The 24,860-nt window shown below is 36.7% G+C and overlaps 2 protein-coding genes across 8 annotated transcripts in view; both read left to right on the top strand.

Moving 5' to 3' along the window:
- Positions 1-12,402, top strand: part of LOC146396840 (uncharacterized) — an 84,995-nt gene extending 72,593 nt beyond the window's left edge. The window contains exon 5 of the mRNA XM_084997488.1: positions 12,206-12,402. The gene's annotated coding sequence lies outside the window, so the exon portion shown is untranslated. The remainder of the gene's footprint in view (positions 1-12,205) is intronic.
- A 2,436-nt stretch (positions 12,403-14,838) lies between these two features.
- Positions 14,839-24,860, top strand: part of RTKN2 (rhotekin 2) — a 131,465-nt gene continuing 121,443 nt past the window's right edge. For 6 of the 7 annotated variants that reach the window (XM_084997049.1, XM_084997048.1, XM_084997047.1 and 3 more), the window contains exons 1-2: positions 14,839-14,946; positions 21,420-21,616. In XM_084997049.1, the coding sequence (XP_084853175.1) occupies positions 14,887-14,946; positions 21,420-21,616 (257 nt within the window). In that variant the 5' untranslated portion in view covers positions 14,839-14,886. The remainder of the gene's footprint in view (positions 14,947-21,419; positions 21,617-24,860) is intronic. The other variant, XM_021073060.2, reaches the window with a different exon arrangement.

Here is a 24,860-nt window from a genome sequence, read left to right as displayed (position 1 = left end):
TTTCTCAAATATAGAAATCATGGAAGAGCTTAAGCCTCTGTCAGAAACCAAGCATCTCTTCAACATACCTAAAATTCAAAGGTTTAATTCTTATTCAATCTGTATTCCTTACTATAGCTTGTTAGGTAACATGACTCGATAAAAGAGTCATCCTTTTATGTCCTCTGCTAAAGGATAATACAACATTTGATTTTTTTAAATAAATTTTATTGGCGTATAGGTAAAAAATTTTATTTTTTATCGTGTTAGTTTCAGGTATACAAAGTTTAATTTTTAATCTCTTGATATCTAGCTGAAATTAATGAGAGATTTGTGTACCAAACATGGAATCACACAAATCTAAACCAGGATACAAAATATTTTAAAAATTAAGGATGTTAAAGTCCCCTTTTATATTTATAGCTAAGCATCTTAAAAATAAGTTTCCCCAATCAACTGTGTGATAATAAGAATGATGTTTGTATTACAATTTCAAATATGATTAATTTTAGAGTAAATCAATTTTATAAAATGTATTAGAAGTAGAACTAATAAAATTACTTTGGTATTATCATATTAGTATATGATAATTAAAGAGAAAATGAGCATTTCAAATTTAAAGGATGAAAACATGATTTATAATATCCATAAGGATTAATAACCTACAAGAGAATCACTCATTTCTTTGAACAGTTTTGGGTTATTAAAAAATAGAAGTGTGAAATGACTTGCACTCATTTCATATTGACCTATTTTAGAAAAAAGCAAGTTGATTATTAGGAAAGCAAATGACAGCCAAGAGAAATAATCTATCCTAATTGATCATTAATTAATTTTGACTGCTTATTCTTGCTAGACATTTGTATGAAATTATTAATATTGAAAGTACTTCAATAATTTAGCCAAGTGTTTGACATAAATTATTTTAATGACACATGAAAGACATCTTGTTAACATTCTGGAATGAATAACTTTTATTCACACAATCACAAGTATGATGATCATAATAATAGATTCAAATTTGTAGCCTCATTTTTAAAAATGATTAGTTATGGCATCACGCTGACATTTTATCTAGTTTTGTATAACCTTTTGATATTAATCTTGTTAATCTGAGGTTTGTAGCCACAAAATTAAATAATAGTGATCCTGAGGAATTATTTAATTCAACACACAAAATTTTACAAAGTATATGGGTGTGTTGTGGGGGACAAGGTTTTCTGTTGTACTTTTCATCTAAAAAATTTCTTAAAGCAGATAAAAATCCTATGTTGGTTATTCTTCTAACAGTAACCTTTCTCTAACAAAACCTGAAAATGATTTCAACAACATTGATGCTGACCCTTGACTTCAGAGAGAGAGATGTGACCATTGTTCAAGAGCACTATATTAAAAGCTAGATTTTGCTTTATTTTTGAAAAGAAAAATTGCTGCCACCACAAGGAATAAAAATATTACTTTCTCAGTGGACAAATGAATGTATTTGTTCTTTGGTGAGTGCAGCTGTACCATAGTGCAGTCAAGGAAGCATCTTATTTCAAAGACACTGCAACTGTCACGACCCCTGAGCTCCTGGTTGATTAATGAATTTTATATAAACTATGACAATTGGAAATGGAAAGCAGGAAAACAAGGAGCACAGCAAGATCTTCAGCACTAGGCATCTTTTCTTTCTCACTCTCTCTTTTCTTTCCACATAACTGTCTGCACATCCAACAGGACTTCAAACTTTTAGGCACACAACTATAAAGAGAAGCCATAGCAAGAGCCTTTCATAAATTGCTGTTGAAGTCAATAAACATAAGGAGATGGCCCTTGGGGAAATCATGTGTGACTACCTGGGTGAAACCTTTGCCAATACTGTAAGTGGTCATGTTAAAATGATGGAAAAATACTGTGGTATCCAACCACTAACAATAAATTCACATCCTTCAGTAAATGTTGTCATCATATAGGCCACATCAGAAAACCACTTTGTGAAAATTTCTTTTATCAGATGTAGGAATTGTACCTCAGGATCCCTTATACTATACATCAATGTTTATATAAATACATAAGAAATAAAGCTAGTGATTTATCATATTACTAAAGATCTTTAGGAAGAGGTTGCCAGTATGACCCAGTAAGGTTCTTAATAAGGAGTAAATTATTTTTTATTTTATAACATTTTATAATCATTACATTTTTTCTATCCTCTTCTATAAAATTGTGGAATAGAACTAGATAGGTAATCTCTATGGCCTGTTCTATTTTCAAAAATTCTGTGATTACATCTTGTTTGTTCTGAAAGTCTTGTAATACATTTTAGCAGTGGTTGCAAAAATTCTTACCTGGTTAAGCCCTAAAGAATTGACATCAACCTAGATCCTTTTTTGCTAACATTGTTACACAGTAGATTTTATTCTGTAACTTAGGAAGCCATAGTATAGCAGCACTCAAGGCAGCTGGAAGTTCCCAGGCTAGGGGTTGAATGGGAGCTGTAGCTGCCTGCCACAGCCACAGCCACAGCAGTGCCAGATCCGAGCCACTGTGTCTGCATTGTACATCACAGCTCAGGGCAGTGCTGCTTCCTTAACCCACTGAGAGAAGCCAGGGATCACACGTGCATTCTCATGGATACTAGTTGGGTTCATTACCACTGAGCCACAACGGGAGCACCCTAAACCATTCTTATGTTCAAAATACATGTTGTAAGATCTTCTGTTTACTTAGAAAATCTAACTGGTCATTCTGTTAAAATGGGTTTTCTGGAACACCTACATTTTTTTCAGGGGGAAATATTTTGCTTAAATAATAAAAGGTGACTACCATGCCCAGTTTGAATTAAAAAGGTGATTAACATGCTTAAAAACAATTAATTTATTTCCCCTATTAATGAATCAAGACATAGGAAAAAAAATAAGACATACTAGGGCTTTTAAGAATTTTGAAAATTCTTTCTACAGATGTTTTCAACCCATAAAACTCAGTTTTGTTGAAACTGCAGTGTGTTAAAAAGTAATTTATGGTAATCTTGATTTGGTTAACCATTGTTTTTATTTTTTAAGTTTTATGAATTTGAAACACAGTTAATAGAGGCAAACTTAGTTTCAGTAAATAAATAATGTCAAGAAGCAGAAACTAATCTCATACTGGGTAATAAAGTACATATTTTTGTATGTAATTTCTATAATTAGATTGAACATAAGAAACTATTAAGCAGAAATGCAAAATATAATTCACTTAAATAAAAACTATGTAGAAAAATAAGATATTAGGCATTGGGAAGAAAATTCTTTCAACAGAGAAATTACATTATCTTTTCTGTTTAATATAAATAAACTTTCTCAGCACAGCAACATTTAAAGTTATATTTTGGTTAGATAGTTTTCAAGTATGAATCAGGTGTATGATTAGTACATAGAATTCTTCAAAGTATTTAGAGCTACACATTAAGGAAGGTACACATTAAACCTGCAGGTAAAATCTCAGATTTTACTTACTCTATGCTAGGGAGAAAGAGTAACATTGTTAAACTAACATCTACAAAGCAATGAAGTAAAACTCCAAAAGATGAAGATATTGTTAGGACATAAAAAATAAAGATGTATATCTGATGACTGTATTTTTTAGTATGCATAAATGTCCTTTCAAGAACTCAAGAGTCACATTATTTGGGTTACAAGTGACATTTCTTTTTGGTACTATCTACTGTTTTATACTTATTTCAACTAAAGAGTTTAGTGCATGTTTTGTAAATGAATGATTATTTTTCTGTAAGTAACATAAATGATTTGAAGAAGTGAATTATATTCATGGCAGAATTCATAGATGGAGAAGTTCCCATCATGGCCAGTGGCTAACGAATCCGACTAAGAACCATGAGGTCGCGGGTTCAATCCCTGGCCTCGTTCAGTGGGTTAAGGATCCGGCATTGCTGTGAGCTGTGGTGTAGGTTGCAGATGCGGCTCAGATCCTGTGTTGCTGTGGCTGTGGTGTAGGCCGGCGGCTACAGCTCTGATTAGACCCCTAGCCTGGGAACCTCCATATGCTGCGGGTGCGGCCCTAGAAAAGGCAAAAAGATCAAAAAAAAAAAAAAGAATTCATAGATGCAAAGAAATTAGAACAGTTATCACAAAAAGTAAGCTTTCATTCAGCATTAGCTATTATTTAACACCTAATTTGAGTGTAATTAATCAGTAAAGCATATACAGATCCAAATGAATACCAAATCCTTTAGATTTGCCAATGCAAAACTTAAAAGGACAGAGATAAGTCACCCATTCCAGGTGTGTTACACATAAAAGAAGGAACTCAGCATTTCATAGGTAATTATTCATCACACATCATCATTACTGCGATAGCACCAGTCAACAAGGCACTTTATAGAATTAGCGTGGAGCCTCACCCTACCTACCTGGTCATTCATAACACAACAAATGGCAGGCCAAAAACGACATTCCTGAAAGATCCACAGTTCTTTCTCATGAATAGCTCTAGTGACCAGTTTGTTGTCTTTTCAGTAGGCTCACACACTCTGCAAAGCGTTCACCAGATTTTCCTGTCTCTAGGTTTTCAGAAAATAATAGAAAGGGCATTTTTATAGGACTCTAGGACATATTATGGGGATATCCATGGAAGACAAGGGTCAAACCCTGGGAATTCATAATGTGGGGGTGAAGGAAATGCAGGTGGAGCTTGCTAATAAAGCAGTTTAATAAGCTTGACCCTGAAATTTGTAGTGAACAAGTCAACTCAGTGGTCACCTTGATAACACAGAAAACCAAAATGTTACATTTTCTAAGGCCAGAATATACTTTTCTTCTTCTAAAAGTACCTTTGGTTTTACTTTTCTTAGTCACAACTCTTTAACTTACAATAAAATTTTAATAGGATTAAAGACTCTTTAAAGAAGTTTATGATTATAAGACAAAGTGTGCATAATTATTTAGCTATCTTAGATGGAAATATTACTACTTCATGCTGAAGTTTTCAAGTCATTCATTCCACTGTTATCAGATTTAGATCTTGAGTTTTCATAATTTTCTTAATATTTTCTCCTTGGCATTAGCATTATATAGGGGAGAATGAATTAATTTAATGTTGTTATTGATACCGCTAGAATATATTTGCACGTGCTTTGCATTTTTCAAATACTTTTACAAATACTGGATAGAAAAAAAAAAAAGAACCTGTGCAGGGGCAATGAAAGAATTAGTCCTATATCACAGGTAAGGAAACTTAAGTTTCCAGACGTCAAGTGACTTGGCACTTAGATAGCAGGTGGCAGGACTAAGACTATAGTTTAAAGCCTGTCTCTTAGTTTGGTACTTTTATCAGTCAGAATGCGCTAAGTAATGCTGTAGCGACAAACTATCTCCAGATCTGGAGGCTCAAAACAGCAAAGACATCTTTCTTGGCTCTTAATATGGGTTCATCATTAGATGACTGGAGGCTCTCTAGTTCTCTCACTCTGAAACTCAGGATATTGTACTCTCTACTATCTGGAAAGTTCCCTGTCCTGGGGCAGAGGATAGGAAGATTGTACCATCACACACTTACTCTTAAAGCTGCTGCACAGACAATTCTGTTAGTGGTTTATCAGCCAAAGCATGCCTGGTGGGCATGGTTAACTGCTAAGAGACAAACATATGAGCAAGAAATAGTTTGTGAATGTCACTGATTACAACAGTAGTCCTTATTAGACACTAAATATTCAATTCACTCTTCTTCCTATAGGCAATATGTATTCCCTTCTCCCTGAAGGAAAAATCCCAGCAGTGCCTTTCAATGAGGACATCAGATTCAAAGAGCAGGGTGTATGGGTGAACGATTGTAGTCACTATACCAGGAAGAAACTTGCTTCATGTCTGGGTGTGGCTCCTCTTGAACCAAAAAACTCTATGAACTAAAAAGACAGGTCATCTGCTCCCCAGGCATCCAAGAGACACTGGAAAACCATGTTTGGGTAATCCTGATTAACTATTCCCACTTAGAAGGGAGAAGAATGGGAGACACAGCAGTTGCAGGTCTGTAGCAGGAGTGAAATCCCAGTCGGCAGATACTTTAAGGATCCTTTATCCCAAGGGGAAAGAAATGTCCTATGATTAGACATGGAAGGATCTTTCCTGTCCATTTATTCTCCACGGTTCTTTGTTCTATTCTTTGAAAAGTTCTTTTCTGTTTTTCTCTTTGGCCACATTCGAAGTGAGCATCAAAGAATATGACCTTGCTGGGACACTCAGCAGCTTTTTCAGGTGGCTACACTTGAAGAAGGAGAAAAATGAAGATAATATGGTGATTTTCCCTTAAAACCAAAATATGTACTATTTAAGACTGCTCTTTAGTCTGTAATTACTTACTTATCTTCAGTGTTAAAATATTCTTTCATAGGGATTTCTATATCAGCAAACAATGGTGGACTTCATGAATAACGGTCCCTCTCACTACTGAAAGCGTTTGCATAAAATAAATTTTGCCTAAAATATAACTTTTGTAGCATTGCCGAAATTTCCAGAAACAAGACATGTCTCTAAGGGACTAAAATTAGAATAACAACCAAATCAAACAAACGCTTGAGTTGAAACCAGAGCTGTAAGCTCATGACTTGAAATCAGAGCATGTATGTATGCATATGTGCACACACACCAAGGGTTTTGCTCTGTCAGTGATGAGACCTGTACCTGAGATTGCTATAGTAAATCTAAGAATCAGGCCTAACTGGTGTCAGGTACCTAGAATCTTTTGGCTTTTAGCAGAAGCCTAGGCAAATACTCTGGAAGAAAGTTGAGATTAGCTGAATTTGACGCAATAACTAAGATGATAGAAAAATTTTAACCTATGTATAACTATAGTCCCTAAATGACAGACTAGAGAGAACAGAAGAGAGACAATTTTTTAAGAGTTAATGATTAACAACGAAGAACATAAATCCAAAGTTACAAAGTGAACAGTGTACACTTAGATAAAGAAATAGTTAAACATCTGGAATTCCCATTGTGGCTCAGTGGGTTACAAACCCAACCATATCCATGAGGATGTGGGCTCAATCCCTGGCCTTGCTCAGAGAGTTAAGGATAACAGCTTTGCTTGCAAGCTGCAGTGTAGGTTGAAGATGCAGCTCAGATCTGGCTTTGCTATGGCTGTGATGTAGACTGGCAGCTGCAGCTCTGAGTTGACCCCTAGCTAGGAACTTCCATATGCTGCAGGTGTGACCCTAAAAAGAAAAAAAAAATAAACATTAGAAACATTTCCTTTAAACTCAGGAAAACAAAAATGACCATCACTTCTATTTAACACTGTATTGACTGCCTGCCTTAGCTGGTGCAGAAGGTCAGGTGAAACGAATGAGATTAGAAAAGAAACAAAATTGTTATTATTCACACTTAGTGGTCTACATAGAATATTCCCTAAAACCTATAGATACTTTATTGGAAATAATAAGAGAATTAGCAACATATCTGGATATAAAACCAATAGATGAAAATCAGTTTCATTTTTATATACTAACCACAAATAGGAGACATGTTATTTTTAAAACATTATTTACAGTAGCTAGAAGAGATATTAAGGAATTCAAAAATGGAACAAAAGGTATGGGAGGCTTATGTGGAAAAAAAAAAACAACTGTAACATTTCAGTGAAAGACACTAAAGAAGATTTCAATTTGCAACATATGTGATGTTCCTGGATAGGAATGCCCAAGAGCCTAAGGCTACATTTATCATTTCCTTCTAAATTCAGTGCAGTTCTAACAAAAATTCCAATAGTCTTCTTTTCTGTTTCCTCAGAACTTTAGAAGCTGATTCAAAATGTTATACGAGAAAGTTAAGGCCCAATAATAGCTAAGATACTCTTGAGAAGGAAAAAATAATAATGATTATCCACAGAGAACCTTTAAAGAACAAAATCAGGAGAGGAGTTTGTCCTTAGCCTAATCGATAGCATTAATGCACCTCAAGAAAAAAGAGTTACGTAGAGAAGGAGCTGGGTCTGTTCTTCCTAGAGGTGCATATGAGAGACTATGAGGGGAAATGGGGAGTGGAGGGAGCAGAATTAGAGGAAAAATTGAGGAGGTGAGTCTGCAGATGTGCCCTTGGTGTTAAACACAGGCCCATCTAAATATTGCAGTGTGATGGTGTAGATAATCTAAATATTTGGTAGTTTTCAAATATTGTTATGCAAAACACCAAAAGGAATTTTTAAAAACTTTTTACCCCTTACATATTTTTAAGGTGGCCTCTGTTATGTTTTATCATACATTAAAAGTTACAAAGAATGTCATATCTGATATATTAAAAACAATTTAACATTATATTTATAGAGTATAGTCAATGGAATCCAAAATGTTAAAGATTTGATACCCAGGTACCATTTAAATGTATGAGCAATTTTATCTCCAATTTGGAAATTTTTGTGCTCCTTTTCCTACTTGATCTTGTATTTGCTTTGTTTTGTTTTTTTAGGTCTGCCCCCACGGCATGTGGAGGTTCCCAAGCTAGGGGTTCCACAGCCACAGCAACACCAGATCCAAACCTTGTATGCAATCTACACCACAGCTCACAGCAACGCCGGATCCTTAATGCACTGAGTGAGGCTAGGGATCAAACCTGTGTCCTCATAGATGCTAGCTAGTCAGATTCGTTTCCATTTAGCCACAATGGGAACTCCTGATCTTGTATTTTTATTCCATTTCCTCCATGGAATTTTATGGTCATATAAAATATTTTTATACTTGAGAGGTCTTTATTGCTCATGCTATCATGTTTCTCCACAACAAGCATATGCATGTAAATTGGAATTTTATACATCTTTACATTTCATGTGACTGTAAGATTTAATTATCAATAAGTTTTTGAGTTGCGTTATGAAAATCATTATTATAAAAACAAAATAAATATATTATAAATGATAATAGATCAAATTGAAGCATCAAAAGTAAAATTTCCCTGGAAATAAATCTCATAATGAGATGGATGAGCCTTTTTTTCCCTCCAATTAGTTTATGCATCCACAGGTGGATATTAAGTAATGCTAGAATGAGGCTGCCTTCAACATCAAGTCCACATCTGGTTTTCATTTTTATAAATGTAAGGACTAAGCCTGTGGTTCATTGCTTATAGCAACATCAACACCAATAAATTTAATTTTCCCTTTGGCTCCCTGGTTTTTAATACCCTGGGGTGTTCAGTGGGAATGGATGAAAGTGGTACCTTTCTTTCGTCAAGTAAGAAAAGGTGATTGTGATAAGGCAGCCTGTGAGGCCTAGAGGGCAGGCAAGTTGTTAGGTAGATCAGTTTTAGGATGTGCAACATAAGCTGAAAATAATGATCATGATTCCTTTAAAACTGTCCCAGCCTATATAGATGTTGAAAAATCTTTGTGTGCTATAGTTTGAGGACCATTGATTTAAGTCATAACTAATTCCTCTGGCTGATTTTGCTTGCTCAGTAAGGAGCCCTCTGATATTAATGCCATTCGAATAACCTTATGCCTGTGTGTCACACACAGGTCACATTAACTGTAATAACTCAAATTGCACTTAATTTCATCCCCACCTGCTAACAAACCTCTCATCCTTTGCAAATTCCACACACCCTTCCTCTCCCAAAACCCCAAGCTCCCAAGCAGTGGCTCTTAAGTGTTCACAGATAAATCCACATAGTCAGTCAGTTCTTATCTCTCACAGGGCATGGGCATCAATGCATTAATAGCTGTACTTCTAACTTTCACATAGGATAAAATGTACTGGAAATGAATCAAATGTTAATCATTTTTTTTATGCCAAAAAATATATTTCATTTTGTCAAGTAAATACCTTTAAAAATACCATACATTAGCAACATTGGTTAACCTGTACAACAATAAATATGTTAGAATTCTTTCTTATTATGAAATGTTTGCCACATGCAAAAGAATATATGTAACATATAGGTAAGTTACCAAGTAAACATTAAAAATAATTACATGTGAAAACCCATCACCCAACTTAAGAACTAAAGTATTACCAATGGCTTTATATCTTCACGGTCTCTTTTCATCCCATCCCCTGCCTTTCTTCCAGAGATAGTCACTTTCTTGAATTTTAAATTTAGCACTTTCTTATTATTTTATTTATTTATTTGCTTTTAACTTAGTGAATTCTATTATATTTACAGTTGTATAATGTTCATCACAACTCAATTTTACAGCATTTCCATCCCAAACCCCCAGCTCATCTTTCCCCCACCAACCTGGCTCCTTTGGTAACTGTTAAGTTTTTCAAAGTCTGAATCAGTATCTGTTCTGCAAAAAAGTTCAATGTATCCTTTTTTTAGATTCCGCATATAAGTGATAGCATATGATGTTTGTGTCTAACTTCACTTAACATGATAATTTCTGGGTCCATCCATGTTGCTGCAAATGCCATTATTTCATTCCTTTTTATGGTAGAGTAATATTCCATTGTGTATAGGGAAGCAACCTAAATCTCCATTGACAGAGGAGTGTATAAAGAAGATAGATGTGGCACATATACACAATGGAATATTATTTTAATTAATTTATTTATTTTTGTTTTTTTAGGGCCACACTTGCAGCATATGGAGGTTCCCAGGCTAGGGGTTGAATCAGAGCTTTTAGCCGTTGGCCTATGCCACAACAATGCCAGATCTGAGCTGCGTCTGTGACCTTCACCGCAACCTACTGCAACGCCAGATCCTTCACCCACTGACCGAGGCCAGGGATCAAACCTGCGTCCTCATGGATACTAGTCAGATTCATTTCTGCTAAGCCACAACGGGAACTCCTATTTTTTAATTTTGATTTTGTTTCGTTTTTTTGGCCGCTCCTGCAGCATGTAGAAATTCCTGGGCCAAAGATCAAATCTGCACTACAGTAGCAACCCCAGCTGCTGCAGTGACACCAACAGATCCTCAACCCACTTTGCCACCAGGAAACTCCTCTCTTCCTTTATAAATATAAACTTTTACCAGGTGTGTATATTCCAAAACAATGTACTATTTAAATTATCTTATTATTCAGGTTTATAAAAATTATATATTTTATATAGTCCCCTTCAACTTGCTTTCTTCATTCAGTATTTTTAAGATTTAGCCATGATGTTACATGTATCTATGGTTTATTTGATTTTTATTAATATATGATATTCCATTGGGTAAATCACAATTTTTTTTATCCATTCTCCTGAAGTGAACATTTGGATTGTTTTAATATTTTTGCTCTTATAAGCAAAGTTGCTGTACACATATGGAAGAATTTCTCTAAGGATAGAAATACCTAAGAGTGGAATTGCTGAATTCACATTTTAAACTTCACTATAGTTCTGAATTTTTTTCCAAAGTGAACAAATTTACATTTCCTTTACCAATGTATAATATCCTTTTGATTTGCATCTTCCCCAGTCCTTAGTATTATCAAACTTCTTACCATTTACCAATCTAGTGACTAATAAATATTACCTCCATGGGGTCTTAATCTGTAAATTTTCAAATTTGCAGTTTACAGATTAAAACTAATAATAAAGTTGAGCAATTTTTCATATTTGCCATTTGGATTTACTGTCCTATAATGTACGTCCTACCATAACTTTTGATATTTTTTCTGTTGGACATTTTGATTTGTAGTAATTCTTTCTATAAATCTAGAAAGAAGTGGTGAGTGACATATCTTGAGTATATCCAGCCCTATTCACATAAGCTTTTCTCATTCAGTTCTTGGTGTTCCTTGGGTCCTGTATATTTACTCACAGGTACCAATGTTTTCTTCCTGCAGAAGCAATGCCTTATGTTTATGTGGGATAGCCAGGTTACAAAGCACTATCACAAATCTTATCTCATTTGCATCTCTTTAACACCTTTTAAAAGACAAGCTGGGTATTATTATACTTGTTTTATAGATAAAGACACTGAATGCTTGCCCATGATCATAGGGCTAATAAGTCCTCAGACTCTATTCCTTATCCTTCTTAAGATTATATGATGCTTCTACTGTATATATATAGATTATGGCTTATTCATTTAAGCAAATGCTGCACCTCTGCTTAGCATCTTTAATTCCTTCTTTTTTATGCATATCATTCAAGATACAGCTCTAGTCTATGAAGTTTTTTTTTTAAGAATGACCAGGAGGATATTAGAAACCACAACGATTACCTGTTCTGGGGCAAATCACATTTTGAAAATAATGGGTCTATTCTGTAAGAGAGCTGATTTCAAACTCAGTATTTTTCTTTCTTTTGGCTTTTCAGAGATATAAAAAGAGGAACACAGTGAATAAAGAGAAGAAAAATAGGAGATCTCTTGTGGTGCAGCAGGTTAAGGATCTGGCATTGTCACTGCAGCAGTTTGGGTCACTGCTGTGGCATGGACTCTGTACCTGGCCCAGGAACTTCCACATGCTCCGGGCATGGCCAAGAAATAAAAATAAAAAGAGAGAAGAAAAATATACTTTGATATTTGTTAGTACTGCTTAAGTTGACTGTCCTGTTTATGTCAAAAACTGATTTTCTATTTATGTATTAATTATTAAATAGTATTTACTTGGTTGCAATTAGTATTAAATGTTATGTTGCAATTAGTATTAATACTTATGTTGCAATTAGTATTAAATGTTGGATTTAGAATGGGAAGTGATATTGATAGAACAGTAATTCCATCACTCAGCCTCCAGCTTAAGCTTCTATACCTGGGCTGTTGGGTGGGCATCCACCTGATGTGGGAGCCGAAAGAGAGTAGGATGGTAGCTTCCAAGTGAGAGAAGCCCAAGTGTTCTCTCTCAAACATGTGAGGTGATGAAAGGAAGTACTTCTTACTTTCTGGGTGTTGTTAAATTTATTCATTCATTCATCCTCAAGCAAATCAAACTACTGCAAGTGAAGTCTTTAACCTTTTGGGAGTTTTCATGGATTATTTTATTTTTTTGTACATCACATACACAAGAGAAAACTATGTTTGATGAAATTAGAAGTAATAAGAAAGGACCTGAGTGTAAGTAAGGAAATAGCATTCCTACTCTGAGTTATTTTAATTATCATATAATAGTTGTATCTTTAGCACTTTCTGGGCATGTCCCTTGATGAATAATAAAGAGATAGAATGACATCATATCTTCTCCAAAGAGAAAAGTTTTAATAGCAACTATCTGTTCTACAGATAATTACTAGATAAACTTCTAGTGTCTCTTTCTTCCTAGTATAAATCCAATTATATATCTAGTGTTTACTCATCAGATATTCCTACATCAGTGTCCAATTTAAAGACGGTTGGCTTGCTCCTATTTGCATGAAATGATGGCTTCTCGAAGTATTTTGATCTGAGTTTGAGAGCTCATTCTCTCCAGAGATCTGAATCTGAATTGGGTATCCTTGTCCCAACACAGCTCTCTGGAAGGCTTACCACTTTGTGGTATAGTTATTCCCTACTCAACCTGAGCCTGGTGAGCCTGAAATAGTACCTGACTCAGAAACACACAGAGGGAGCTCATAATCACACATGTATTATGAGAATGAGGTGAATTCTTTATTAGTCATTTGGGGCTCTACATATTTTACAGCTGTGTGTAGAGATGTGGGCTGTCCCTAATGACCTGTACATTCCTAATATTAGGGAAGGGCCATTCCTAGACGGGCAGTTTCTAGTATCACCTGGCCCAAGGCCTCAAAGAGGCAAATTACCCTTTTGAGAGAAAGGGCATTCTTTATATTCTCAGAAGTTCATCTTCAAACTGTTTTAAAAAGAGCCTTGTGGATAATGTGACCATATAATTTAATATCCACTTTGTCCAGGACAAGATCCGTGGGATGTTGGGACAACAGACCCAAATAAGGACTGACTCAGGAAAATTTTTTAAAAAATAGTCTATTTATGGAATGAAAAGGCCAAAGTGTCCTAGGCCTTTCTGAGGAGAGGGTGGGAGGGTTGATTTGACAGATTATTCCCTCAGGAGAAAAACATCAGAAACCTGTTGCCTGTTCAAATGAAGGACAATGGGTTTTTAAAGACCTCACAAGGCACTGAAATCTTTGGCACGTCAATTTTGATTTTTAAAGATTTTATACTTTGCCATTATAATTAATTCCCAATAATTAAATTCCCATTATAATTAAAAGGACCTTTACCTCGGTCTTTTAGGGACAAGAAACGGGGTTCTGGAGAATTAAGACCTAATTCTGCTGAAAGTTTGAATATTAGTGGAGCAAGTGTAATGAAAGAGGTCGTCTGCAAGAAAGAACAAGACTGTGCTGGTGGGGCAGGGCACCTGGAATTACAAACATTGGGGACAAAAGAAAAGGCCTGTGAACCGCCTGACACGGTGTCTCACCAGTCTCGCCATCCTGATTAATAAAGTCGTGGATCTCCGAGTGACCCGGGTGACAATTGGCTCTGTGTGAGAAAGTGATGGCTGAGAGCAGTGTCACTTGGTTGTCTGGGAGTGACACCGCGGGTTTCTAGTTACATCGCGTGTCCCTGAGTTGTCTGTAGAAGTCCAGGAACCGCCGCCATGCGTCAGTCGGCCCCCTAGCGCCTTGGAGCGCATTTAGTGGGATGCAGGCCAAAGGCTCCTCGCGTCTGCCTAAACCTTGCACGAATCAGGTGCGCTCAGCAGCCAACCCTTTCCCCGAGACCCCGCCCACCCTTTTCCCAGGACCGCCCACACCCCGGTCAGACCCTTAAGTCAGCCCGCCGCTCCCAACTCTTCGTCTGGCCGGGGAGTTTGGGTCTCCGTAAACTTCTGGCGCCCGCGGCGCGGGCGCGGGGCGTGCCCACTGCGCTTGCGCGCGCCGGCTCTCAGGCCCCTCGCCCCCTCCCCCTGTGCCGGGACGTGATACGGCCGGGGCGGCGGTTGGCGTCTTCCGCGGCCCCAGCCCAGGGCGGGCTTTTCAAATCTTGCCTTTGAGGGGTAGCGGCAGCCAGGGCAGTGGTGCTGGAGATGGAGGGGCAGACCTTGAGGGGATCCGAGCTCCGCCCCGCGGGGCTGAGCGCCCAGCAGGTGAGTGAGGAAGAGGTCCGGCGTCAGGGCCTCAGGCGGTCGTTTTGTTTCCACGAGGGGAAGAGCCTTTGCTCCGCGTCTCGTACTCAGCCGTGGCCAGAAACAAAGGGAAGGACTAGGCGGTGGCTCTTTTGAGGTCGTAATGGAGTTTGGAAATCTACTCATTCCCATCTTCCCACCCCCGCCCCGGACTTCTTAGAGTGGAAACAGGCTTGGACCGGGGAAAGAACCAGAGTTTCCCTGCGCGTTTTGGGCGCACCTGTGCGCCGCCTCCTTCTCCCAGGCGTTGGAGGCTCGTCGTTTTGAAAGTGTAGGTGCCTCTGTGGGAACGGGAGCCCGGCATTTCCAGGAGACCCACCCGAGGCCAACGGAGGACAGTTTGCTTATTACCAGATGTAATGGAAAGCACAGGTGCTGTAGGAGCTGTGGTTACACACGGTATCAACTTGTTGGAGCGGGGTGGAGAAGCAAAGTGCAGCTTCAAAATTTGAGAAAAAGTTGGTTTGGTAGTGGATTCTTTTTTGAATTCGACAGGGGGAGAAGTTCGGTGTTTGCTGTTTAGCGGGGTAAAATGTCTTAAGTACGTCTGTTCTTAAATATAGTCTAACATTATTTCTTGGCATTTGTTAAAATGTTACACTGTTCTCTCTTAACCTTTAAAGAAAATTTACAAGATGCGACTGAAAAGAAACCTCTGATGTCTTTAAACTGGATCTCCACTTCCAGCTTAATCTCCACCTTCTTTTACCTATTTCTGGAATAGATTAAACCATATGAAATTGCCAGCCCTGTAGGTCAAAACTGGTAGAGTTTTAGCAGTTTTGTATGGTGCAGCCTTTGCTTACTAACCTATTTTCTTTTCTAGAAACCGTGGAACTCTTAGCAGATACAAAATTGTTAGGAAGCCTTCAATAAAACTGAAAAGTGAAGCAGGACATTAAAAATCATTTTGCAAAAGCCTAGTACCTTTATCAGTAATTTATGCTGTTTAATTTTTTTAAAATTCAAGCATTTCAACGTAAAGTGTATCTTTTCTGTCCTGTCCTCTTTTAACTTTGTATGAATTATTTTTTTAAAAATTCGACCTATTGGGGTTCTTGGGCTTAGGTGTTGGTGAGGCTGTTCAGGTATTTTTATTGAGCTGTGTGCAGCAGTAATACATAGGAATGGTACAAAAGAGATGAGGGATAAGCTCATAAAAGAAGTTTGGTTACATGAAATGAAAATAAATATTTAAATATACATAAGGGTTGGATTATTTACATGTATGAAAGTACCATACTTAATGATTTCTTAGGCAGTAACAAATTAAAATAATTGAGTTGTGGAATTCCTTCTGTTCGGATCTTGGATCTTGGAGAAAAATTGCAGAATAGTAAGAGGAATACTAACAGGAATATTGAAGGTCAGTAAGAGAATTTTATACTTGACTAACACTGAATTTTTATTTGTATTTTCTCTGATATTAATGCCCTGCCATCAAACAGGTAGATGACCAAAAATTTTGAGAGATTGCTCACTAGTGAGACCTCTACTCAAACCTTTGAGTCATCTGTGACTACTCAGAGCAGAGAATATTGGCTTTGGAGTCAGATTAAGGTCAATCCAACTCAGCTTTTTGTGCAGTCTTGAACCTGTCTTTTCTAAGTTTCAGTTTCTGCAGTTGTAGAATGGGCAAATTGCCCATCCCAGAAAGTTGCTGGAATTTGAGAACCTGTTTAAGGTACTTGTCATAGTACCTAGCACTCCTAACATACTTAAGAGATGACTACTTTTGTTATTATCTTTTGTCCCATTCATGTGAGCAGTTGGATGGAGGCAGACACCTATCTTTTCTTATAAATGTTTAAGCTTTTGAAATCTTTATAAAAATACAGTACTACTGTCTCATTGAGAGAAAGTAAACATAGAAACATGAATTTAAGAATTCTTTCTCCAATTCCATTCCCCAGAAGACCACTTTTAACAATTTCTAGATTTTTTTTTTTCCTGTAGTAAGCGATTCTTTCTTCTGTGATCTTTTTCACCTTGGTCTCTCAGCTAACATGTTTAACTATATCCATTAGGTGCGTGATGGTTTCTATCTGGATTATTACAGTTTTCTTACCAGCAGCCCAACTTCTTTTTTTTTTTTTTTTTAATTCAGTGCTTAATTCCAACACTGAAGCCATTTTCTTTGTACTTGCTTTGTGCCATTCTAGCTCTTGAAGTCTAATACATTTCTGTTTTCTGCATTATAAGGTTTTCTCATTTAAGGCATCTCTCCATTTCATCCTTAGCCTTGTCCTATCCATTTATCTTTACCAGCCTGATTTTAAATACCTACCAGATAAGGCTTCTATTTGACCTGATTATAAGCAAGCTCTTATTTAGAAAATTGAAGAAGAAAGAACAAGAGGATGGCTCTCTCCCTATTCTCTGCTCTTCCTGGAGACTTGAGTTCACACACTTCTAAGACTGGTGGATACAGGGAAACATGTTTGGGGTCCTAATCAGTCTTGACTCTGCCATTATGGTTGAGGCAGTGATGACTTTAGCTCTGTACTCTTCCTCCTTGAGTCGGTAAGCATCACCATTGAACACTGACCCTCATTATGTTATCGCTCTTCTCACTGTGATTAGCACTAGACATCACTCCTAGCCTAAGCACTCTGCACCTTTTTTTTTTTTTTTTTTTTTTTTTTTGTCTTTTTTGCTATTTCTTTGGGCCGCTTCCGCGGCATATGGAGGTTCCCAGGCTAGGGGTCTAATCGGAGCTGTAGCCACCGGCCTACACCAGAGCCACAGCAACACAGGACCGGAGCCATGTCTGCGACCTACACCACAGCCCACAGCAACACCAGATCCTTAACCCACTGAGCGAGGCCAGGGATCAAACCCGCAACCTCATGGTTCCTAGTCGGATTCGTTAACCACTGCGCCACGACGGGAACTCCGACTCTGCACCTTTTTAACTAAAAACAAGTCCTTAGATTCCATAAAGCTTTTCTTGGCTAGAGTAATATCACTTGACCAGAGATGTTTTCTCTCCATTAATATATAAATGGGAACTATACTATACAGTGTAGTATTTACTGTACTAAAAGAAGTTGCATGGAGAACACAAAACTGGCTAACACAGTGGTCCTTTTTCTTCACCCTGAATATGTTAAAAAAAAACCCATATATACACTTAATTTATCTCACTATGTCAGCCCTCCCAGATCCATGTCCATTCATTGCAGAGCAGGGGGGGTGAGGTCATAGTTTATTATGTATGTTAATTTGGCTGGATTAGGGATCAGCAAATCACTTCTGTAGCAGGATAGATATTTTCAGCTTTGTGGGCCACATGTTCTCTTTTAAAATCATTCAAGTCTGCCTTTGTAGCTTGAAAGTGGCCACATAACAGTTCAAATAGGCCTGCCTGTGCTCCGATACAACTTTATTTACAAAAGCAAACACTGGCCAGGCTGTGGTTTGCTGAATTCTAGTATTAGTATCTGCTGGCTGTATCTCATTATCTTCATATTTAATTTTACAAATAAGTGTTGTTTTTTAAAAACCAGGCTTTACATTTCTGTTATCCACTATATCCCAAGCCTCTATAATTTTATGAAGTCTTTATCAGTAAGTGATGAAGAGAGACATCTTGGGGCTTACAAGGTGGAAACCTTAGAAGTTCAAACTGATTCCTTCATGTATCTGTGGCCACCTACTGGCTCCCTAAGGTTCTTGCAACATTCCAGATTGCAGGGGAATTTCAAGTACTCCAGCCCTGGTTCCCTACTGGCAGGTGCACTGAATCACCAGAGGAACCTTTTTTTTTTTTTTTTTTTTTTTTTAAAGTTCCACCTCCAGAAATCCTAATCGTTTTCGGGTAGGTCATAAGCTTAATTACTTGTAATTAAGGCCCTTCCTCTCTGCCCAAGCATCCAGCTTTAAAAATGACAGCACTGGAGTTCCCTTGTGGCACAATAGGTTAAGGAGCCAGTGTGGTCACTGCAGTGGCTCAGGTCACTCCGATGGGTTGGATTTGATCCCTAACCCCGAAACTTACCCATGCTGGGGGTATGGCAAAAAAAAAAAAAAAAAAAAAAAAGAAAGAAAGAACTGTGCTAGTTCAACTGCCTGCTTCACTGTAGTATTTAAAAAGCAAACTTGAATTTAATAGCACCAGATGGTATTTGTTTATATTTGAGTTGTAGGGTAAAGCTTTCATCCCAGCTTCATGTTGCTCCCTAAGTGCAGTCTTCAATACTAACCACGTTGCCAGAGTGTATTTCTATAGACATATGGGTCACATAGATAATTATTATAATTAATTACTAATTATATTAAAGAAGAATTTACTTTGGGGCTGACGAGTCATAAAAAGATGAGGTAGTTTTAAACTCAGTCATGTGTGAAGAAGGAAAAGCAACAATGACTACATTTATATAGTACATCAGTTTTGAGTTATACTACAAAAGAAGGTTTTTAATGTGGTGATTACATGATGTAATTACAGAAGGTAATTAAACAGATCTGTTTTCTGCATGTGAATAGTGCATTTGATTGATTTGGATAGTCAAGTTAAATCATCTGCAATTTTTCTTTTTGGGTAATCTTCATAGACTATTGCTCTCCTAACTTTCAGGTTTTCTTTTTGAAAAATTATCTTTTCAGTATCTGGAACTTTTGTCATTAGATTCATTCACATTTTTTAATGCTGTTTTTTTTCAATTAAAAGGTAAATTATAGCATTCATTTTTTTTTAAAACCACAGAAGCAAAGATGATCTCTTTATTTTTAGAAATAGACATACTGAAGCATTATTACATTCTTGTGGTAAAGAGTATCCAATGATTTATAATTTTTAAAGTCACTGAATTAAGTCACAATAGTAAGTTTCAGTTTATAGAATTTCGATGTTACATGTGAAACTTGTTTATAGAGCCCAGACATTATAAGATCATCATATAGAATAAAATAAATGATTTAGTAGTTTCATGATGACTCTTAAAACAAAAGGAAATATATTCAAAACCATGTTCTAAGAATCTGTTCCAGGTAGCTAAAGTCTCTTAGGACGGTGCTTTCAGTCTCTTGCTTCTGAGATTTTATTTACATTGTTTACCCTAACAAATAACCTGTTACCTCCTGCTGTTAATCATTAGTTCCCTTTTTTCAGCATCTGTTCTTTTAGAAAGGTTTTCCTTGGTTAATTCAGTGTCATGCATACATGGCACAATAATGTATGTGCTATATAATACATACATGTCCTATATATAATTGTTCATATTAATTATTCTATAATTGTATTAGTTTCCTGAAGCTGCCATAATAAATTACCAAAACTGCATTAAGGCTTAAAACAACAGAAATTTATTCTCTCGTAGTTCTGGAGTCTGAAATCAGGGTATCCCCAGGGCCATGTTGAAGGCCCTGGAGAAGTCTGTCTTTGTCTTTTCCAGCTTCTGGTGGTTGCTGGCAGTATTTGTTCCTTGGCTTCTAGAATCATTCCTCACTTCTCTGCCTCCATTTTCACATGGACTTCTCTCTGTGTGTCCCTTTGTGTCTTCAGTGGCTTTCCTGTGAGGGCAGCACTCACTGGATTTAGGGCTTACACTAATCCAGTATGACCTTATCTTAACTGATTATATCTTAAAACTGTGTTCAAATAAGGTCACATTATGAGGTTCTGAGAGGACAAGAATATTGGGGGGCCACTATTTAACCTGGTGTAGTAGTTATGGTAAGAATATGTAGTATTTCTCTCCTTTCTGTTCTGTTTATCTAGTAGATTGTAAAGACTTCCTAATAAAGCAAGAAATTAAGAATTTACAGGCATTCCCATTGTGGCTCAGCAGTTTAAGAACCTGACTAGTATCCATGAGAATGGGGGTTCCACCCCTGGCCTCGCTCAGTGGATTAAGGATCTGGCATTGCCATCAGCTGCAGTATAAGTCACAGATGCGGCTCAGATCTGGAGTTGGTATAGGCCTGCAGCTGTGATTCAACCGCCAGCCCTGCAACTTCCGTATGCCACAGGTGTGGCCCTTAAAAAAATAATTTTTGCAAGGAAATTTTTTTTTTTTTTTTTGCTTTTTAGGGCTGCACCCTTAGTATGTGGAAGTTTCCAGGCTAGGGATCAAATTGGAACTACAGCTACCGGCCTACACCGCAGCAACACAGGATCCAAGCCACATCTACAACCTACACCACAGCTTAAGGCAACACCAGATCCCCCATGCACTGAGCAAGGTCAGGGATCAAACCCATATCCTCATGGGTACTGGTTGGATTCGTTTCCATTGCTTCACAAGAGGAACTCCCTGCACAGAACATTTAAAAATTTTTGTACTATCATACTTTAAAACATTGTTACTTTCCCAATATGCTATAAAATTATAATAATGTCTAGTACATTTTCCATCTATTGGGGTAAAAAGAAGTGTAATTTTGAGTTTTTGCTACCTTTTAAAAATGCTTTATTTCTCTCTCTTTTAAAGGACAACGGCATTCAAGAAAAAATAAATTTAGAAATTCGAATACGAGAAGGAATATGGAAACTCCTTTCTCTGAGCACTCAGAAAGACCAGGTTTTACATGCGGTTAAGAATCTCATGGTGTGCAACGCTCGAATAATGGCTTACACATTGGAGCTGCAGAAAATAGAAGAGCAGACTGCAGATCAAACCAGAAGATGGTTAGTGGCATAGTTTACCTGTGGCTTTTAATGTACTTAAATATTCACATTAAAAATACCATATAATTTAACCTTAAATTTAACTTCAAATGTCAAGTTATCAAAGCTTTTAAAAAATAAATACACTGAAGTAGCCTCTGATAACATGAACATCTTGACAGTAGAGTTCAGAGTAAAGTTACTATTAAGGCAGCAGTTTTCACTGGGTAGTTTGGTTGTGTTCAATACTTCCAGGTTGTAAAATGAAAAACTTAATAAGCAAGAAGTGAGGGAATATTTTAATACAGAGAACCAAGACTGACACTTGAATGTATAGAAATGTAAATTTAAAAGAAGTAATTACTGATAAACTGATAAAGTACTAGCTGAGAATAATGGGAACTTAGGTATAGAAATTGAGTGGGCAACAAAATTAAAGATATAAATGGAATTAAAATATGAATGGAAGGAAACTTAAAAATCACCTAGCACATTCCTTTCACATCAGGAATGTAAGGTCTAGAGTGGTAAGTGACTTACTCAAGGATGTGTTCTAGCTAGTGACAGAAGCTACCGAGAGGTTACTTAGGATTTGCCAAGTAACTTCTAGTCCTTGTTTTCTCTGATACCCTGTGTTGCCGTTTGGATCAGGTCTAGAATTTGTGTATAAAATTTACATTCTGTTCTTTTTACAATGCCAAGTCTTGTTTGGACCTAGAATTGACTCAATTTAGTGACTAGATACTGGTCTCTTTTTTAATACAAATGGTTTTACATTATTTGTTGTTAATCAGTCTAAAGGTTAAAAGTTTCTTTTCAGACATCAGTAGCCTATTCTAATTGGGCTGTTCGCAGCACACCTCCATGAAATTCTTGCAAATTGAGGTTAAAAACACAGGTCAGAGAAAGGGATTTCTTTTTAAATAGAACATTCATGATATCATGATATAATAAAGACTTGTGGAGTTCCCGTTGTTTCTCAGTGGTTAATGAATCCGACTAGGAACCATGAGGTTACGGGTTTGATCCCTGGCCTTGCTCTGTGGATTTAAGGATCCGGCATTGCCGTGAGTAGCTGTGGTGTAGGTTGCAGACACAGCTCCGATCCCGAGTGTTGTTGTGGCTCTGGCGTAGGCCAGCAGCTACAGCTACGATTAGACCCCTAGCCTGGGAACCTCCATATGCTGCGGGTGTGGCCCTAGAAAAGACAAAAAAGAAGACTTGTGTACAAAGTGGCTAATATTTATTATCTGTATTGTCTTAGGATGACTATTTAATCTCTTCGTGCCTTAGTTCCTTCATTACAGTTGACATAATATTTACATTTTGAAAATGAAGATTGCATATGTTAAAAGCCTAACATAATATCTTTTATACAATTAGCACTTAACATATGTCAAACAATTTTCACTATTATTTATCCTTGACATTATAAAATGAAATTATTCCAGTATCATAATCTTGGAAAATTTTTTTCAGATATACATATGATGGATTAAGTTAGTGGGTCAAATATATTACTGAGAGTACATGATTATGTTTTAGGAGATATACAAAGCCAAAGAATAAATATAGCGTATCTTTTTATAGCATGAGTTTTTAAGATAAAGCATGAGAAATTTAGAATTGTGGCATAGTTTTGGATTATGCTGCTCATGGGGATATGTGTTCCTTATCCCCAGCCTTTATAAGGATATTCTGTCAAGGAGGCTAAATGGAAGAGTTTGAGAAGCACTTGTTTAAGTACAGTGTGGAACTAAACACTCAATATTATATCATCTCGCACAGTTACATGGTATATTCCTCTGGGAATCATATCTGCCTTTCATATTTATGTTCTTTAAATATTTATAATGAATTGTGAACTGGCTATTTTCTTAATTTGATAGTATGATTTTTCTGAAGTTGCTGATTTATAAAAATGTTAAATAAGCTTAATCTTTGTTGGATTTATATAACAAAGATAGAAAAAAAAATCTGTGACTCTCAACTGAAAATGTGTATAATTTTCAGTTTTTTTACTGTCTTCAGTGAATACAATTTTGATGTTATATACATATTTATATTTGTTCATCATTCATATGGCAACATTGCCTCCCTTAATTACGGAGTTATTTTCTTTAAAAAATATGAATATTCTATATGGGAAATTATTTTTACAACTTCATTTTCTTATGAGCAGATAAAACCTGAGGTCACTGATCAAATATAACCGGAAATTGTAGCACTTTACTTTTCTCATTACGTAAAAAAATAAAGATGAATGAGCGTCCCATGAGTTTTTTTAGTTCCTTGAAGAAAGTTATATATATTATGCCATTTGATTAGTCAGTCCAGTGTTTATTGAATATCTGCTACTTGTAGAACACTTATTAAGCATTGCGCTAATGTACAGATTCAAGAACAGAATTTGTCAAAATATGAGACTATATGTATAGTCTGTTCAGCCAATACTTTACCTTCGAAGATTCAGCAGTCTGTTTCTTACCTTGGTTTGGATGACCTTTAAGGTAGAAATGTGCTCCATTTTTACTTTGCTACCAGAGTTAAAGTAGCATTTTCATGAGTTGATTGCCTACCATTAGTCTACTCTAAAATTTTATGATAAAATATCAAAAAATTAACATGGACAATACATCTAAACATATTCAGAGGAGAATCAAATCAGAGATTTGATTAGAGAATTGAGAAAGGTCTAATGGAAGAATTGGGTCTGAATCTTCTAGGTCATAAAGGATGGATAGAATTTGGTTAGCTGAGTAGGAAGAAAATAGCATTCTAAGGAGGAAAAGTAAGCAAAATAAAGGCTTAGGGTGAAAGGTCAGCAGGAATTATTCAAGAGTATTTGGTTGAGGCTGAAGATCAAGCCAATGTTGAAAAAGGAAGTGGAGTAGTAAGATTCAAGAACGTGTACAGTGCTAGGAGGTTAATTGGTACTGACAGCCTTTCTAGGTGCCAGATACTGTGCTAACGTGTTCACAAATATCACGTCATAAACTGAGAGATATAAACTTCTTTATTAAAGATTTGGAAATAGTGGAGTTCCTGTTGTGGCTTAGTGGGTTAAGAACCTGACATAGTGTCTTTGAGGATTCTGGTTCTCTCCTTGGCCTTGCTCAGTGGGCTAAGGATCTGGCATTGCCACAAGCTGTAGCAGATAGGTCGCCGATGTGGCTTAGATTGATGTTGCTATGGCTGTAGCTGTGGTGTATGTCAGCAACTGCAGCTCCAATTCGACCCCTAGCCCAGGAACTCTTGTGGCTAG

The sequence above is a fragment of the Sus scrofa genome, chromosome 14 (genome assembly GCF_054392235.1).
Source record: "Sus scrofa isolate SSC_HxYL_T2T_F1_AM1 chromosome 14, Sscrofa_HxYL_maternal_Yorkshire_Landrace_v2.0, whole genome shotgun sequence".
NCBI lineage: Eukaryota > Metazoa > Chordata > Mammalia > Artiodactyla > Suidae > Sus > Sus scrofa.
Note: the sequence above shows the minus strand (reverse complement) of the source record. Positions and strands in the feature narration are given on the sequence as shown.